At 42.8% G+C, this 20370-nt stretch overlaps 1 protein-coding gene across 1 annotated transcript in view; it reads right to left on the bottom strand.

The window, feature by feature from the left end:
• Positions 1-762: 762 nt before the first annotated feature.
• CPE (carboxypeptidase E) overlaps positions 763-20370 on the bottom strand; it is a gene marked incomplete at its 5' end in the record, with an annotated part of 95531 nt that continues 75923 nt past the window's right edge. The window contains 5 exons of the mRNA XM_019534342.1: positions 763-1193; positions 4307-4425; positions 7591-7690; positions 13898-14037; positions 18061-18243. Coding sequence (XP_019389887.1) covers positions 1095-1193; positions 4307-4425; positions 7591-7690; positions 13898-14037; positions 18061-18243 — 641 coding nt within the window. The remainder of the gene's footprint in view (positions 1194-4306; positions 4426-7590; positions 7691-13897; positions 14038-18060; positions 18244-20370) is intronic.

Below are 20370 nucleotides of genomic sequence, written 5' to 3'. Positions count from 1 at the left end.
TATATTTTAGCTTAGAAAATTTTAGCATGTCAATTACTTACCTCTGTAATTCCAAGGTTCAGGTTAAAACAATAGCAGAAGAAACAAGAGTTTAAAAGACAATTAATTCCTGCCTGGAGAGAGTGTATAATTAGATTGTGTTTACATTCTCAGCATATGTCCAACCCATTTCCAGCTGAAAGTTCAGCTATCTTTCAATGAGTGTTTGAGATTGTTACCGCTTATCCTATTCACAACGAAATCTTTAGACATTCTTCCATAAGTAGGCACCTAGTCAGCACACACATCACTTGAAACACTGAACATTTTTCTCACTGAAACACACCGCAAACACAAGAAGCATGTTAACAAAATGCACATGTTTCAACAGTTCTTCTTTGTCCATTCATAATTTTTAATTTGGTTAATAAGTGTCCAAAACATCCCAAATTCTGTGCTTCAGGATCATTAACAGATGAAGGAATAAACTTGTATCATTCCCTGTAATTAATCTTAGATCCTCTTAAACAAGTTTTTTCCACTCACTAGCATAAAACCATATACGTATGTTTTTTATACACTTAAATAGCTCCAACAGCAGAGACATACAACATTTTATATTCTAGTTTACTTCTTGTCAAACATTACTTACAACACCAAACTGTTATAATATCCTTTTTCAATGACATTCATTAGCTAATTCAATACAGAATGGTCATTTCCTTATAAGTACTACCAAATATTTTTGGCGATATTTGGAACTTAACTATATATATTTTTTTATAATCAAGAGTTAACCTACACACTCTGAATTTGTAAATGACAAACAGAAAATTTTATTTCCATTTAGGCTGCTGAGGTGCTCCCTCATTTTGTCTGCACCATATACGTAGGAAAGTGAATTTTCTATAATAATATGAAAGAAAATTAATAACTTATTTGTCTAACTAGTAGCCTGTTTGTTGCTTTTTTAAAATCAGGTTATTAATCCAAAGACTGCTGAAAAACCTCTAAGTATTGTGAATTGCACAAAATCTAAAGTATAGGGACTGTCCACAGTACAGTATACTAAGTCAACATGTCATAGATTAAAAGGTGTAATTTCAAAGCTTCATTTAAAAATTTAATGTTTCTGACATCATCTTCCACCACTCCATCAACTCTTCTTTTTCTTCTTCTTTTCTCTCAGACAATGATTCCAATTCAAAATCAACCTAGGTGAGAGAAACAATGAATGAGAGATTTTTTTTAAATATATGCATCTGTGAATTGCACACCAGGAAAGGGACTCTCAAACTTCCTGAAAGGCATTATTAAGTAATTACTTGGATCTGAGAGGATGTATTCTCAGTGGGGGAACTGAATCCATTAAGAGCAAAAGGAAAAAGAAATAATAGAGGTTGTACTCTCATATTCGTCTGAGGTTTGCAAAGACCCTCAAGGATTAGGAGTCCGATTTTTAAACAGAATTATGACACCCAACATTGCAGTTGAGTATCTAATGGCATTTTCAAAAGTGTCATTGGGAATAAGATAGTTGTTTGAGTACTGATCCAACTATAATTCAAAATCTCGCCCTAGGTAACTGGAAATTCAGCAGTAAGTAAGGAAATGTATTACCATTGTGACTGTCTCCACTACATAACTATGCATAGAATAAAACCACTAGATCAAAATTTTGCCTGTGGTTCACTGCATGGCAAAGCAAAACGTGTGCTACATTTTACCACCAGTGTGGTTTACTGAGTTTTCTGACATAAGACAACTGATGTTAGATATTATGTTTTATAGGACAACCTAGTAAATGTATCAGCAGTTAACTGAGTGCTGTTTTAATCATCCAGAAATAATTCTGAAGTGGGGCAGGAGTCTAAATGGATTTATGCAAGGGATGAATTGGTATTATTCTTCCTTTTAAGGGTGCAGAAGGTCAAAAGAAGACTGATGCACTGAAATACCACCGAAGTCCTATATGGACTGCTACTAGAGTTCTGGTCCTTGTCTTTCTCATAAAGGTATAGGTAAATCTACACTCTAACTGAATATTTAATGTCTAATTTAGATTAGAAGTCTATGGATGTGTTTACCCATGTCACTATGGCAATGTTGTTATTGTGTCATGATTTAGTACTTCCTTTTGCACAGGACACAGTTATTTGTAGTGGCACAGCGAAGTAACTGCTGGTCATGTGTAGACACCCACAGATGTTAGGTCACTGTAGTGCATTGCTACAGCAATGTAATGTCACATGTAGATGTGCCCTTATGTTCTTATTGAAGTGCCATACTGGGTCAAACCACTGGTCCATCTAGCCAGTATCCTGGGACAGTGACAAAAGTGGATGCTATTATACAGGGGCTGCATCTATGTGTCACTTAATGTGACTTGATAAACTCCAGAGCACTTTGAGCCGGAGTAAACTGCTCCTGGGAATAGCGTCTACATGTGCACCCAAGACAGCAGCACTTTGAGTCAGGGCAGAGCTGGCCTGGACTGACAGTACCCTCAGGGGGTCAGCCCCTGGCTTAAGGTGGCAGCAACAGGGCTGGCTGGGGCATGAGAGTGCTGAACATGCAGAGCTATGTGCCTAGGTGGCAGCCAGGAGTCTGGCCCCTACCCAGTCATGCTCTAGATGTGCGTTTCAGTGCAGTTTATTACTTTGTCAAAGGACAGTACTGTCAGAGATAGTACCATCCTATGATCGAGTTAATTAGTTTTCTGTGCCCTAATACCAGCACATGTGTAGACTGTGATGCTTTACTAAGGAGCTAATTAGTCAACTCTGCAGTAGAGCACACATGTAAATGCATACCAAGGAAGAGCATCTAGGATAATCTAACCCCTATTCAATACCCTCCCTGGCATCCATCATTTATTGGGTTAAAGATGGCAGAGGAAACATTTCCAACCATTTTGTTCAGTAGTTATTAACAGGCCTATCATCTATGCATTTATCCAGTCCTTTCTGAAACCTGGCTATGCTATCTGCCTCCCCCCACTCCTGTGGTAATGAATTCCACAAGTTAACTACACAATGTATAAAAAAACCCACTTGCTCCTATTAGTTTTAAGCCCATAACCTAATTTTAGTGGGTGCCCCTTAGTTCCTAGATATGGTGAACAATAGTTCACCATTCAGTTGTTCCATACCCTTTATGATTTTATAGACTTCCATCATATCTCCCCTCAGCCTTCTCCTTTCCAAACTAAAAAGTCCTAGCTTTTTTAGTCTTTCCTGATATGGCAAGTGCTGCAGGCCCTTGATCATTTTGGTCGCCTTTCTCTGTACCTTTTCTAATTCTACTACATCCTTTTGATATGTGGGAACCAGAACTATACACAACACTCCAGATGTAGGTGCATGATGGATTTGTATAATGGCATGATGATGTTCTCCTTTTTGGTTTTCAATTTCCTACTTACTTATGCCCAACATTTTATTGGCTTTTCTGGTGGCTGCTGTACATTGAGCTCACACTTTTAGAAAACTATCTACAATAACTCCACAGTCTCTTACCTGAGTTATAATAGCTAAAACCCAGCACTGGTTCAAAATCAAAATTTTAACTGTTTTTCATTCACATGCTCTTCATTCTCAGAGAGAGATTCAACAATCTTATCCAAACAGGTACTTGAGTACATGTATTTTCTTTCTTAGCAAGCTCAGTACCTCCAGATTTCAAACAAAACCAGTAGTGAAAGAAAAAAGATTTTCAAATGAGGCTGTTTTTGCTTGGTCACAACCAATGAGTACTGGAAAATACCAGTAAGAGTGCTTGTTCTGAATAGTCTATTTTTCTAAATTAGAAAGGCTGAAAAAAATTTACTGTATATAGCATAAGAACAAATAACAGGTAGGCTTTTTTTAAAGTTAGACTTGATAGTTTTATGCAACATTTAGAAATGTACATATATAGGGCATTTATACACATGCTCCAGGAGTTGGGGAGGCACTTTAATTAGAGAGGCTCCAAGAGCCACTCTAATTAAAACATACAACGCAACTTGTGTATCAGCGTCCCTGCACTTAAAAGTGGTGACTGGAGCACTTTAACTAAAGCTCATTTGACCAACTTTAGTTAAAGTGCCCCTGTCACCATTTTTCAATGTATGGACAGTAATACACAAGACACTGGCACCTGCTGTAGCAAGGTAAATACCATGCTCCAGCAGACTTGATTAATTGAATCTACTTCAACACACTGTAATTACAGTGTGTCAGAGCAGCTTTGCTGCTCTTATGTAGATGACCATAGAGTCTGAAGAAAGAATAATGGAGTACATATGTTATAAATAAGACAAACCAACCAATAAATGAATGCTTACCCCAATGGCAGGACTAAAGGGAACAGCCACTTTTTTAGTTATTGCTAGATAGCCTGGTGCTGAGGCTGTGAGTTTGTAATTTCCAGGCACAAGCAATCTCCAGTAATCCCCATCTTTGGCTAAAGAGAAAGAAAAAGAAAGAAAATACATAAAATTAATTCTCATGAGCTAAAAAAAGTTACCATGTATATATCAACTTTGTATATCTATTGATCCTTTCATTTGTTTGTTTGAAGTGTATTTCTGTGGATCTGAAAATATTCCAGAGAAACTTTAGATAAACAGAGAGTACAATATTGGCTTGCCTATCTTCAACAAGTTTGTACTCTTAAGTTGTACTGAACCTTTCTTCAACGAGCTTGAAGAAGCTCTTTTATAGAAGAACGCAACCCTCTCTTGTGTTAGAGGGTTGAAAGTATAGTGGAAAAAAGACAATGTTCAAGTTTTAAAAGTATGCTGTTATCCATAGTGCAGCTCCTTCAAATCAGTTTTCAGTTTGATGTCCAGTATGGGTTTTGATTTCCCCGAACTTTCTCAAATTTGGGGTTCAAGTGCAAATATACTGGATTTTCTCCGCTGAAGATATTATAGAGGTGATAATTAAAGGAGTCAGCAACACATTAGCTACATAAAATATTTTGAAAATATAATCCCAAAGTAGATTTCAATACCCAATTATGCAACAGCTTGTGGAGTTTTTTATTTAACTAAAAGAATTCATCAAGGGTTGAACCAATGTCGTCTGAAGCTAAAAAAAAAGTTTGAATGACCGCAGTAATATTGACTCAGACTTTAAATATGGTTTCAAATTTATTTACAAGAGAGAAATATTTTCCATATATTGTGACAAATATAAACCAGCCTTTCATTATTAGAGCAGGGGCGTTGGACAGAATAATCTTTTGATGTCCCTTCTAGCCCTTAATTTCTATGATTCTATTAATAACTTGTCTTCAAATATAGAATGGGGACTCCTTTCCATGTCATTATTATCATCTTTAGGTTGAGAAAATCTGTTTGGTATATAAGGTTTGCACAGGTAATTCCCATCAGCATCAGCCTGAGTTATGGAAATATATCCCCATTCATATAGATTTGAATATTCTAGAGGGGAGAGAGAAGTATTGTGTCAACACACTGACCGGTAAACAGAGATAGGGGCTAGGTTACTGTAATGGAACCTTTTCCCACTCACAGTAAACCAGTAACCAGTGAACCAGTAAAAAACCCATGATCCCAATGATATACATCCTCCTCTTCGTTACAGCTCCTTTATATTAGTGAATAAAAAATAAGGTCCAGTGAATACAATAATGTCATATTTCTTCAGCATTTAATGTTATTAAATTGCATTTCTTACAGAAATCTTCATACCTACCTGACAAGAAAAACTTATGATAATACTCTGCCACACTGAAGGTTATTCACCGATGCCACTTAAGGCCACTAACATTGCTTACACCACTATTTCCTTGATCATCTCTTTTGCAACATATACTACATTTTAAAAAACTGCTGTGCACAGAGGGAAGTATTATTTAATTGCTCAGAAAAATAGTCTTAGAAAATGTCAGTGTAGTTGGAGTTGGTCAAAGTCCAGTTCAGAAATGCTCACTTAAAGAATTACTGACTTCAAGAGGTATCAAACTAATTGTCTTGTTTCAAATAAGAAAAATATGAGAGCAAAGATATTCTGTACAAAATTATAACGATAGTCAATTATATTACCTGGCACTATAACAGGACTGAACTTTAAGGCATACAGAAAGGAGCAGAACTGATGCTGAATATTCACCCTTTTTTTTTTAATGTCCTAATTTTAACTGCTTGTTTTTTCAATTTCTTAGTTTTATATTACTGTTACAGTCTTGCACATGCACAGCAATAAGGATATATGTAGATGGCTTAGATGCCCTTATCCCCATAGAAGTATGTTAGATAATATCAAACCTGGATCCATCACCATTGTAGCTCAGAAGATGAGAGATATTGATCTTGAAATATAGGATAATCCTCTCTCCCTCAGCACGTCTGTCCTCCTCTTGATCCTTGGCACCTGTCTTCCTGGGCTCTATCTTTCATGCCTTTTTCCATTCTTATATAAAGGAGAAAGCTACTGCTTGAGATACTGCCCACTTTTTTGGTCGGTAGCAATCCTACCCACTTTGTTATAGCATGAGCATAGCAAGGAAGGCCAGCTGAATGTACTGGCAAATCTTAAACAATGATGGAAAAATAACACATTGCCAGGGAAATGGACTCCACACAAGATAGCCCTGGATGTGTGGGACATTAATTATTATTAATTTAATTTGCACTTTGCATAAGAATATCATTTTAAAATTTAAAACTGTTAATATATAGGGAATACTTTACATGGCATCAACTAGAAATTTACCTCAAGGGTGACATACAGCAATGGTAGAAAGGTACCAGTGCTAGACAATCTTTATAAACAAATGAGGGAAAGAATACCAAAACATCAGGGAGACTTATCTAGGCAGAATGTCATTACCTAAATTAGAATGTGCCCAAGAGTATGCAATGTTAATACTCCTCCTCCAGCCAAAAGCTCATTGGGCTCTTTAATGATCACAAGGGACTAAAACTCCATTTTAAATTTCATCCTCAAGATAGTGCCAGTGGAAGGACACTGCTCCATAACAGTGTCTCTTCATACATTAGCTATGCAGGGGGTGTTTCTATACAAGATGCTATGTGGCTCATCACTATATGGCGACATAGTGTCGGGAGGCATGAACTGTGATGCCCATGCTACTGCCCGGTAGCAACAAGCCAACCCTGCACAGTAGGGTCAGAAATGACCCATACACTGCCAGGACTAAAGCAAGCACTAAATGACTGCTCAGTAACAACTGCACAGTCAGGCGCATGTGTAGACGTGCCCAGAGACTCAGGAGGAAGAGTGCCATCTACTGAGTTACCCAAAACAGCTTCATAACAGTGCCTTGATGAGGATTGTAAGACTGGATTGAACCAGTGATCCATCTAGTGCAGCCTTGCCTCCAACAGTGGCCAGAATCAGCCGCTTCAAAAGGAAAGGATGGCAGATGGCAAATATGGAATATCATGCCAGATGGAAATTTCCTTCCAAACCTCATGTCGCCTTCCATCTAGCAGCTTGACGTAGCATGCTTAGTTAATAATATTTAATAAGACCCAAGATAGTCTGATACCAGATTGCAAGGTGGAGAGATATAATGATATTTTCTAGCACCCTTTGTTGTTGTTTATTTCTTAATCATCTCAAGTGTGTCGCTTACCTGATGTAATGTCATGATTTATTCCCTCCACAGAAATCGTAGCATTCGCAATTGGATTACCCTGAAGATCTCTAACAAATCCCTTCACTCCCCGATGTATCTAGAAAAGCCAACAATGCATGGGAAATTAGATGTTTTCTAAAGAAAAAAAGACAGCTGTTCAGGTCAGCAACATATCAAATACTGCATGATCCCAATCCCAACGCTACATGCTGAAAATAACTTAACAAGGATAATTTCTAAATATCAATGAAATATTACCCAGTGACTGAGCCAAGAGACTTCAGCTGTTGATGTGACTAATTCATCTGTGCTATGCAGCATTAACATAAGTATGCAGCAAACCATGAAGGGAAATATGCACTCACTTGAATCCTTTTATTATTATGTATTAATGAACATGATGAAAGCAGTTGGGAGGCAGCCCAAACAAGAGCTTTTGCACATGTTTATTTTTCTCAACTACATAAATTTAGGGCCAAATAAAGAACACCAGTGCTTAAAAGTGAGGTGCTGCAGCATCTAACTTTTGGGCCCCTAGAGAGGAATCCAGAAGTCTGCTTTGATACCTCCATTGACAGTAAAAAAAAGGGGAGCTACATGCCTGAGAATGGAGCCTGAATACTGAGCAGGGAATTGGCTAATATTAATACAGCCAGTGCACAGCTACATAGAGCTAGCCAGTGGCAATGCACAGGGGTGTAAGGGGGTCCACATGCACCCCCTAAGAGTGCCAGTGTACCTCCTGACCAGCCGCGCTTGCCAGATAGGTGACGGAAGTGGGGGGCAGGCAGGAGCACCAGTGCCCACCCCCCTTGCAAGTAGTGGCCAGGGAGTGGAGCACTGTGGCGCTCCCGAAGCAGCTGCAGCTACCGGTCACAGCAATTGGCTGTCTTGTGATTGGCTGCAGGGGTACCGCTCCACTGTTAGCAAGATTGGCCATGGGGGGACATGCCCCCCCCAACTAAGGCAGCACCAATCACCCATTAAGCTATCTGACCACTAGGAAAAGGCTGAGGACTTGGGTGAATTAGCCTCTCCTGGCAACTTGCAAATGGCTACAGGAACATGTTGGTTCACCTGGGCTATGGACAGAAAATACACATAAACCAGTATAAGTGATTGGTAATTGGTTCGATTCCGTAACTCAACAGAAGTTCAGTGCACATAAACCACTAACACTGGTGGTTTCTGAGTGGTCAAAACTGGTTTAAGATAAGTCTGGATGGATGTGATATCAGACTTACCTGATTTAGGTTAAATCAATTCATTGAATGTCTGTCCCAGATCCCCTCAAGACACAAGTTAACTCACAGTCCCCCAACATCCCAGAATACTTTGCACCTCTCCTGCAAACTGCCCCTGCCTTGCAGAGTGGGCAGGATAGACTTGGCTCAAGCTGGCTGCTCCAGCTGAACAGGGAGACATGCTCTAGTGCCCTCCAGCTTCTGGCCTGGGCCACTGCAATTATGTAGCTGCATTTCCAGAATCAAAAGTAAATGTCTGTTCACTTGCTTATTGGTTCAATCTACGCAGCTTAGACTAAGGGCACAGAAAGAAGTGACAATTTTTGCCTGATCTAGATCCTGAAAGCACTCTACAGCCATGACCAAACAGAAGAGTATGGCTGAAAAGGGCCTGCTTCCATGAAAATCTGAACCTTCATTACATAAGAGTTCAAATGAAGACATTTCAAAACATAGCATCTTCAGTAACTTGTGTCTACCTGCCTCCCAGCCTCAGAGCTGCTTTCAGAATGGGAAGGGGGAAAGGGAGCAGAAGGAGCTTGGTCTGGGATTTTTTCAGTGATCACTTCACCCCACTCACTCCACCCTCCAGCTATGGCTGGGGAACACCTAGAATGAGTTCCCTCCACTCCCTTCCCCCCCTCCCATTCTGAAAACAGTGCCCAGGTTGGGAGGGAGGAGGGGAAACCGGCTGCAGCCAGCAGCAAGATTCTCCAACCCCCTCCCTTCAATCCCTCTGGACCCAACAGTGAACTTCTGTTTGAGCCGGGGAATCGTTGCAACTAAGAACACTTCCTGCAAAGTGTTTTGACTTACAGCAGAGAGCTGCTCTTCTGTCTATGCCCTAATTTGTGAAGATTGAATCAATTCAGCCTCAGGCTTTTTGGCTATCTGTACTTAGCCTTGAGATCCATAACTTATTACCCTCTCTTATATATGTGTGTATATATATGTGCCTAGACACCATTCAAAGCACTGAGGGGAACTTACTTTTTTCTTTAAAACAGAAGAGAAAGATGACATAGTGAGACCTTTTATATAAGGACCAAGTAGTGAGAGCATTCACTCAGTGGTTAAGTCAGTAGGGAGTAGAGACCAAAACTCAAGATCCCTTACCCTAGACCAATTATATCCTAATCACTAGACAACAAAACTGCCTCTATCTGATGCAGTGAATCTTGAATTCTTTGCTGTACAGTGGCACAGCTTCAACAGGAGGTATGAAGAATGCCCCAATTAAGAGTAATCATCCAAAGGCATGCTTGTGGGAAATACAGGATCTACACACTTCAGGCCAAAGTAACAACCTAATCCAGGTTTCTTGCTTTGTGAATGAGCACTCTAGCCATTTTGTTCTTCTATAAGGAGAAATGTAGTACTATTACCACTTGTTTCACCTCTTCCTGCCATCTTTTAAAGTAAGGGCAACCACCACTGTATTTGGTAGGGAGCCCAATCATGTCAGCATGCTAGGCATACTCTGACAATACCTGTGAGACTAAGCTTCTCACAGGACTTAGGCAACAGAACACCTAGCTTCTGCACCCTAGTCAGGCTTAGCCATGACCTAGGTTGAGTTGATCAGCCCTGTCAAGTCTGGAGCAGTTCTGGACATGCACAAAGGCCCACTTCTAGGTGTCTGGAGAGCTATCAGTGAAACCAAGAGGAGCATCCAGGTTCAGACTGGCACTAACTGGGAGGCTTTAGAATTGTAATCCTGGACTATGCTCCTAAATTATCCCAAGTCTTACTTTAAATGTCTAAGTCTCTTACTGGATCTACCCCTTAAGTCTGGTATTGCAAAGAAGGAAGATTTTTATATAAAATGTAGGCAGCTTCAACTCCCACTTTCATCTACTCTTTTCCATTAGTTCCTCAGCCCCATGTAGGAGTAAATCCTTAATAATAATAATAAATCCTGCTTCCATTTACATAATGATAAAACTCACATTGACTTTGGTGATGGAGTAACCTCATTCAAAAATTGTGACCCAGATTGTCTGGTGCAGCGTAGACATTTTTGGACTGAACTATGTCTTTACAGTGTTACTGGACTTTTCTGTAATAACTCCAGATTGTCAGAAGACAATCTTATACACTAACTGAATCAGATATACATAAGATGATGCACAACAAAAGAAATATAACTGGCCAATGAAGAGAAGTCCTCCTGTGGTAAAGGGAACACATACCTACTTCCAGTTCTGATGGGTGTAGAGAACCAAGTGGCACTATAACTCTCCTACTTTCCATTCACATCCAACATCCACTTTTTTGGTCACTATCGGTACTTATAACTTATGTCTAATTTATATAGTTGGTCACAGAGCAGGTAAAAAGAACAGCAAAGCAGATCTACAACTTCTCTAGCAGAGGTACAACTACTAGGGTCTGTGCCATGGATAGCAGTAGTGGCAACAGGAGGCAGGCTGGGCTGGCTATGGCAGTGGCTGGACCAACAGCAGCAGCAGCAGCAGCAGCAGCCACCACCATTTTTGCACATGCTCTAAGTGGGTGCCCGGGGCTGATGTCCCAGTTGCCCACCTCTTCTTAAGCTGCTGGATAGAACTGTGCACTCCTTTGCCATCACTGAGAATCTGGAGAGAGGTAGCTAGCAATGCAAATCTTAAGTCAGGCAAAAACAAGGGTAGAAATACACCTTATAGACTAATTGAATCAGATAAGCATCAGTTTTGGTGAGCAATAACTCACTCATGATGTGCATCAGCATATGCATCTCTGATTCAGTTGGTCTGTAAGGCGCATCTCTACCCTGGCTTCTGACAATCTGGAGTCACTGCAGAAAAGGCCAGCAGAAGGGTAAAGTATGAGAACAACTGAGCTTCAGTGATCAAGCTTGAAACTCCACAGCAGCAAGGGAAGATGGCAATTCAAGACCAAGACATATCTACAGCCAGGAAGGCTCCATGACAGACTACATTCCAGTGAGTTTTGAACAATTAAGTCTCGTGCAGAGTAATGTGCAGAGTTCCCAGACAGTCAGTGGGATCCTGTAGCAATGGGGAAAAATCCTAAAATACAAATACCTTGCTGCTTCATTACACACAAAATGTATATACAGATTCAGATGAATTTTATTCACTGCAAATATTTTATCTGGCAAACGTCAGCATTTTTCCTTATGTAAATTATTCTACAATAAATGTCTCTATTATACAAATCAGTTTTTTTGGTTAGTTATATCTCTGCTGTCATAACTCCAGGCATACATCTCTAAATGTTAATCATAAATATTAAAAAGCTTTAAATACAATATTCATAAACAGGCAAGGTTGTTTATTAGACCAACTAAATAGTTGGGGGAAAAGTTCTTTGCAAGCTTTCAGGCACAAACATTCTTCTTCAGGCACTGAGAAACTCTGCTGCTGTTTTGTATTCACAAAAAGATTTCAAAAGACTCTGAAGTCAAGACTGTTAGGACCTCTGGTCACTGCATGACCAGATCTGGCATGCAGGGTTAGGCTAGTACGCAGAATTGCTCCGGTGCCAAATCAGGCATGCAAGATCATTCTGTGCCTAAACTGAGCCCTCACTGGATCTTGCACACAGACTGACCCTGCGCAAGGGATTCAGTCTGTAAGCCAGCCCAGTACCACTCACCCAACCCACAAGGCCAGATAGGTTGGGCACCACTGATCTAAGGTATCTGCATTCAGGATTGTGGTTCAGGCTCACCTCTAAATTGGATTTTATGAATTTAAAATAAAGTTGTAATCATAATAGATGTGTCTAGAGTTAATGTCAGCAGCTTTGGCCGCCATAGCACCCTTATGCACATCTAGTCACAGAACTAGGATACAATAGTTACAGTCTTCCCTCCTCTTGTGAAGAACTTTGTTTCATCTGTATGAAACCATCAGCTGGGGTTTAACCCATAAGCAAATTATGAGTTAAATGGTGATTATAAATGAATCACAATTATGGTATATGATCGGATTAATACAGTGGACAGTTACCACTGTTTTTCCCTATCTGTCAAAAGAAAACATTAAGGCTAAGTACAGACAAACAAAAAAGGAGGGTAGTCAGTGGGGGAGTGGAGAAAGCCCCTGAGGTGTGCCCCTCTCCAGTGGTTCTGGGTGGGTCAGGGGGGCTAGGACAGGAGTGAAGACTTCCACTTTTCCTCATATCCGCTTCTCCTCTGCCCCCTAACCATGAACGATGCATGTCCCCGGAGTGGGGCGGGGGGCACGGTGACCACACGCAGGCAGTGGTGGTGGTGTTGGCATCGAGGGCATGACAGCAGCAAGCTCCCACAGGCAGCCAGAGCCGTGTCAGTGGTGGGGGTGAGCCGAGTAGGGAGCTCCTGAAGGTGGCCACAGCAGTATCAGTGGGGGGAGTGGCAGCAAGCACCAACCAGTGGTCAGCGACCACCCTCAGATGTTGCCAGCGTTGTCAGCAGCAAAGGGGAAGGGGGCAGCAATTAATGACCACCTGCAGGCACCACCAGGCAGCATTGATGGTGCTTTTCACAGGGGATGCACTGCCAAATCTTGAGGAGTGCACATGCACCCATATGCACCCCCCTATGCATCACAAATGCCCCTAACAGCTGGCACGGGGTGAGGCTAGGGAATGCAGTCACATCAGGGTAGTCAGAGGGAGCAGAGAAAGCCCCTGCAGCGTGCCCCCCCAGCAATTCTGGCAGGGTGAGGTGGGGAGCAGGGACCTTCACTCTCCTACCCCACTGCACGGCTTGGCTGACAGATGCAAGGCACAACACAAGGCTGGGGAATAGAAGCTTTTCTGCTTTGGCTCTGTGACAATCCAGGGGCAGATGAGCAAGGGCACAGGCCAAGGCTAGCCTGCGTGCCCTGCAAGACAAGGTTAGTGGGGTAGGTGGGTAGGTGTAAAGTATCCTGGGATACTGGGGGACTGTGAGGTAATGAGTCGGGAGGAGATCTGGCACAGAAGTTCAATAGATTGTTCTAACCTAAACTGAATAAATCTGATATTAAATCCATCAAGATCTATATTAAATCAGGTTCTGTCATTTTGGAACCCTAGCCTTAGAGTTTTACACGCTTCCTTTCTCCTACCTGCTCAATGTAATTGACAAGCGAGTTCTTGTTGTCCTCCCAGTATCTCTTCAGAGCTTCCTCTGGTGGGAATTTCTCACAGCTCAGTTCCACAGTGATTTCAAAGCAGTTGCTGCTGAGGTAATTGAAGTCCTGCATTCCTGCAATATCAGCAGAGGTGTGTTCAGAAGATTTGCATTGCTCTGAGTGCACAGTTTTCAAGAAAGAGGAATTCCTAGCAATGCAGAAATTTAGGGAAGTCTTCACTGAACACAATGGGACTGATTTCTCTTTCCCAACAGAAGAACTAAAGCAGTTAGTGCAGTTAAACCAAAACAAAAAGAAAAAAATAAAGCCAGACCCACAATTTTTCTTGAGAGGGGGAAGAAAGTTAGGGGGGAAAAGCCCTTGGAACACTGTATCTGAATGTTGGACCTCTGATGGGACATACTGACTATTGCATACTTGGCAGAAAGCACTTTTTGGGGGAAAAAAACGAAACTCAGAATAGTTTCTAGGTGTGACACAGTTATTGTTAAAGTAAAAGCTGACCATTATGTAACTTATAGTGAACAGCAGTTAATGATACTATGTGAATACTTATTTATATAAGTTAGTATACAGAATTATTTGCAATATGCAAAACATGAACCTCCTAGAGTTCTCATGCTAAAGCCTAATGTCTTTAGCATTGATAAGCCAAATGGCAACCTAAAAAAATTGGCACAACTTACCATGTCTGTGAAAAAATAGTAGCCTAATCATAGAGCAGCATGAGCTCCTTTGAACTATCTTTATGATAATACAAGAATCTTAATAGACTCACTTGATAAAGTGCCATTGCAAGACTCCTTGGTATACTGTGTTGTAAATGGTAATGGAAGTTAAACTAAAACTGAACAAGAACAGCAGGCATACAGCTTGTTAGTGATCCACTATTATTGCTCTTGTTCTTGACTATGGTCTCAAGCTAGCATTCATTTCTAGCAGTGGAGACTTCCAAGACATTTCTACCAGTAGACATCTTCCTGGGAATGTAGCACTATAGGGGGGTGTCCAGACAAACATGCACGTGTGGTTTGGGGTACAACAAGCCGCATGTGGAGAATTTCCAGTGTAGCACACAGTTGCACATTTGCAGCGCAATGCCAAAATTTGATACTGGGATGCCCTGTTAGCAAAAAAGCCACAAAAAGCAGTATGACAGTAGTGTGCGCCACCAGAAACAGAGCCTGGACATCCAGAGCCATGCTCTGTCTGCCAGCCAGGCTCCATGCAGCCAGATTGGTGCCACTGCTACCCCAGGAGGCCCCCTGGACCCTAGGTAAGGCTGCTGGGCCTGGCCTCCTCTACCCCACTTGAGACAATTTGGTGCATGCTAGAGTATGCCTTGGAGCGCAAAGCAGCAGCACAAATGTGTACTGCTGCTTTTTGTGCCCCTGGAAATGCACGCCTCTGCATATTAGGACATGCCCTAGGTGTTCAGTCTTCAGCTAAACCTCTCCCCTAGACTGTGTGCCTTCCCCAGACTAGGGTGATCCTGGCCTGGGGAAGACATGGGGAACAAGAATTTCTCCATTCCTCCCAGACCTCCAATGACTAGGCAGAGGGTGAGAAGATTTGTTAACTGCTCCAGTCCCCTCCTGGACTGGTTGAGAGGATGGGGGCAGTGGGGCAAGCCCCCCTACCAGCTCCAGTCTGGGGTCTCCCAATCTAGGGAGTGGGCAGCTGCTTCTCCATAGCAAGGAAAAGCAGCAGGCTGTGGGCACACAGCTCTTACAGTACTGTGTAAGGGGAGCTCCTCCATGTACAGCTCTAAGAGCTAGAAGCCTATAGCTGCACATCAGATGGGGAGAAGACTGTGGCAGTGAACCACATCATGACCAATTGGTCTGGAGACCAGGTGAGGAGAAGCCGGGCAATGGTGTACATGCCTTCTCCAGAATGGGGTGCCCTTAGTCTCAGGGAAACTAGAGAGGGTAAGGGCAATTCAGTTTCTCCATGGAAGAAGTCAGCCTTCAGGGAAGTGCTTCCCCTCCTACCTTCCCCACACCACAGTCATCTAATCTGGGAAAGGCATGGGAGAAGCTGTTTCTTGACTCTGAATCAGGGCAATGCCCTCAACTCCTGTCCCCAGCTGTAACAAGGATAGCAAACATGTCCCTTCCAGCTTCCATGGCAGCCTTAGGGTGCAGACAGAAGTGCAGCTCCCAGCTGTAACTCAAAACCTTTTCTGCAAAGCGTTCCAAGTTACAACGTTACCCCAGACCAAACAGAAGGGCTAGGGACAGACATTCAATAAGCTGGAGCCTTAACTGATTCAACCTTTGCAGGTTAGTCTAACATGCCTAGGTTAAACCAGTTTGTAACAGGACAAACATTCTCTCTGGACTGAGGAACTGCGAGCATATGCCTGCAATTGCTCAGGCCAGGGAGGGGTTTAATTCCCCCTCTCTCTCAACAGCAGGGACCCAAACTGCGTCTGCCGGGCATTCCCTCCTTGCTGCAGCAGCAGTGGGGCACCATGGCCCCTGAGGCAGAAGGGGGCAGGGAGGAGAGTTAGTCTCCCCTCTACCCCCACTGGCAGCCAGGTCAGCCCAACATCATCGCCACACTCGCACCCTGTGGGGAAACAGGCTCCTGCTGTCCTCTCCACTGGATGCTGGAGGGAGGAGAAATAACCCCGGCTCGGCCCCCCTCCCCCACGCCCAAGGCTGCTAGCCATGGCCCTGCCCCACTGCTACAGGGTTGGAGTCCCCTGCCACATCCTTTTCTCAGCCTTTGGGCTGGCTGAGGCTGGCAGGGGGTGTGGGGACAGAAGTCCGCAGCCAGGGTTGGCTCTGCCCCCAGATCTGGGAGCCATGCCCCACTCTCAACTGGCCCAGAGGATGAGAAGGGGACGTGGCAGGGGACTTCAGCTTCTCCTCTCCAGTCTTCCTCGCCTCCCCTCAGCTGACCCAGAGACAGAAGGGGACATGGCAATGGACTGCAGCCCTGCTTCCAGCTCGGGTGTGGGGGGAGCCAAGTCCCAGTACAGGCTCCTTGATGCTCCCAGTCAGCCCAAGGCTGAGAAAAGAAACTCTCTCCCCTTCCATGCAGAGGAGTCAGGCTGCTGGGCAGCCGCCCCTCCATCTGCACTTGGGACAGCGTCCGGAGGAATAAGCCTCCCTCCTGCCGGGAAGGGGCTGGCCCAAGCGCAGACTAAGAGTACCAGGGCAGAGGCCTGACTTCTCAGCACAAGATGGGAAAGAGTTCCTCTTCTCAGCCTTGGGGCTGAGGGGAAGGGGGAAGGAGGAGAGGAGAAGGAAGGAGAGAGAGGAGAAACTGAAGTCCCTTCCAATCTCCTTGTTCTGGTCTATTTTGCCCACTTGCGCAGGTCGAGTTCTTCATTTAATTTTCATTCAAATTAGGCAACTTCCTCCTCTATGCTGCCTGGGCTCAGCAGAACATTGCAGCCATTAAAAGGAAGACTTTCTGATGAGTTGCTCAGACACAACCCAGCCTGCAGCCCCCCACACCTACAATTGCAGAGAAAGTCCACAGCTTGAACGTAGCTAAAGCTTGAATATAAGACTCTTCGGAGATTTTACCTGCTAAAATCTAATAAATCACTACTGAGCATTTGTTTTTCCAAAGGTTATATCAGAGTTAATTGTTTAATTATTTATAAATTCATTTTTTTACATTAATTCCCTGAGTCATTATAACTTACGTATGTCTTAGAAGATTAAAATATTTTGCTTTTTTCATCAAAAGTATGCGAGAGTTTTTTTCTTTTCCACCAAATGGTGTAAAACTGTTTCTGGAGAATGGAAGTGCTGAACTATTCTGAGACTGCCAGTTATGATGGGTAAAAAAAACAAAACAAAAAACCAATATTATTATGAGGCATGCTGCCTACCTCCTCTCTTTTTTTATTGTATGTTTCAAGCTCAGAACATATGGAATTCCATGTTTGCCATCCAGCAGCTTTTAGGGGTTTTGCATCTACCATAGCAAATGTGTCCAGGAGATTACTCTGTACTCTGAGCCTTTTATGGATGATCTTGGAAGATCTTTTTTCTTTAAACTTTACAATTTTAGTCCATAATTTATCATCAAATACCTGATTTTAAAGGACCCATACTTGCTGATGCTTCTCAGAGAGTAACAGAATCTGTACTACACAGTGAAGTAGAACTAACCTCCAGGAACACTGTACCAAGCGCCACCATTGGTTGTTCCATCTACAAAGCTACTGTCATCGTCATTTTTACGACACGGTGGCCTGTTCGGATCAGACATGGCAGGGTTATAAGAGGAATAACTCCGAGCCAGGCTTTGAAAAATAGCATCATCAGGGCAGGAGCTGTATTCATGAGCACTTCCTAGAAAAAAAACAGAAGATGCATGGATTAGTATAGTAGTCAGACTGATTGGAACTATAGCTGAGATTAAAAACTTTAAGCACACAGACTTTGTCCAAAACTTTTCTATAAGGTGCCAGCTATAACTATACGCTGTGAAATTCATACATTTACTGCAACTGATTGTGGCTACTTATATCATTTCAATAATAATAATTCCCATTTCTATTAATATCAGTACTAGCATGGCATTAATTAATATCTTAACAACATTGTATGATAACTGACCAACTTATTCTGTAGCATTTGTTTAAGTGAAACTGCTCTGGTCTACAGATGCTCAGGCAAGAAAAACTACAATATAGTTATTTTGCCTTATTTTTATTTTCAGAACTGTATTTTTTTAAATATATCAGTCAAATCTTTAATAAAAAGAAAGTATTGTGTATTGCTTCACTTTACAGGACACAAACAGCATATGATTACTTATATACTTATGTCAACTGTCGTATATTTGATTACTTGTTAATCATCAACAAGTGGCAATATATTAAAAGGTAATTGCCAAACATAGTGTACTTTGATTCTATTACTTGTTGAGGATAAAAAAAGAGGCAAATGTCAGGGATATAAGCAATGTAATCCTGGATCCACAGGAATCAATGAACAAAGCCCTTTAATGTCAATAGAGTTAAAATTTCATGCAACCAATTTGTGGTATTATACCATTGTGATAGGTGTGTTTCTTCGGGGTCCGTCTACTGTTGACCTCACCCACCTGTTATGAGCCAACCGGCCGCCTTCTTACCTGCCATGCCTTGTTGTTAATTGCTTAATTTGAAGATGTTAATTAAGCAGGAGGCTGCCCATTTTACTGCCCCAATGCAAGGGGGCACTATCTGCGGCTCCTTTCCTCCCTTTACACTGCAGCCCAAGCCTCGCAGATGGTACTTACATCAGTTAGTCTGGGCCTTACTATATTCTGGCCCCCCTGTCCTCCCTGGGCTCTCCAAGGCCCTGCTTCGCTGGGTGCCTCACTGGGCATTCATCAATGCTGCCCCCCCTCCCTGGGCTTCTCACTGCCCCCTCTCCAGGGCTTCTCACTGCCAATACTGCCCCCCTTGGCTCTAGGGCTCCTCTCGCTTGGGTGGCAGTAGCTGTACCTGGCCCCAACTCTCCTCCTCGGGGTCTCGAACCCCCATCTGGCTCAGGCAACCTCAGCCTTACCTGGCCTCCAACTCTACACCCATTCTCTGCACGTGGCTGGGGTCAGGGCCCCCCAGATGCTGTGCCCTTGCAGGCGCCGGGGTCCCCATGCTACCATGGGCCCCCAATGAGGCCTCCTCCAACCCCTAATAGCCTCACCCAAACCACCGGTTGTAAACAGTAACAGAAAATTCGAGTCCCTAGGCCATAACATAAATCTCTGTCATAGAGCTCCTTCCCCTTCAGCTGCCAGCAGGGAACTGCCTGCCTGGCCTCAGCCTGGGAGTTATATGGGAGCCAGGCCCTGCCCCTTCCAGTCAGCTGACTCCTACCAGTTACCCTGGCAACCCACTGCTGGGCTCCTTACTTATTGCTCCACAAGTGTACCTCATTGCCCTACTACAACCACGTAGGAAGTCACTGGGCTTCTAGGTCTACAGTTTCTATTACATCTTTACTTATAGGTATCCAAAGCCTGGCATTCCCTTTTGAGAAAGGAGATCCTGTTGGAGGGACCATTTCAGGCTTTTTCCAATGAATCCATTACAGATTTTCACTAAAATTATAGTGCAAACAGTGGACATTTTATGCATCTGATTTTCCACTGCATTATACTAGTTTTGCCATGAATTTCCACTGAAATCACCCCCTCTATTACAAAAAAATGAGTTCAAAGTTACATTGTAATTATATCTGGGAAAAACTAAAGGAAATTAATGGGTCATTACTATATAATTACATGATATTTACCAATTGAATTATAGGTACCCACGTAAGGAGAGACAACACATGGGGAGGAAGAACCGGCACCACACTTACAGGTTGGGGAACTCCCCTCTTGCCAGCACGGAGACGGAAAAGGATCTTGGAGTCCACGATGAACATGGGCCGGCAGTGTGGGGAGGCAGTCAAGAAGGCCAACCGTACCCTGTCATGCATCCA

Source organism: Crocodylus porosus, unplaced genomic scaffold, assembly GCF_001723895.1.
Source record: "Crocodylus porosus isolate Cpor-Errol unplaced genomic scaffold, CroPor_comp1, whole genome shotgun sequence".
In the NCBI taxonomy this organism is placed as follows: Eukaryota; Metazoa; Chordata; order Crocodylia; family Crocodylidae; genus Crocodylus; species Crocodylus porosus.
Note: the sequence above shows the minus strand (reverse complement) of the source record. Positions and strands in the feature narration are given on the sequence as shown.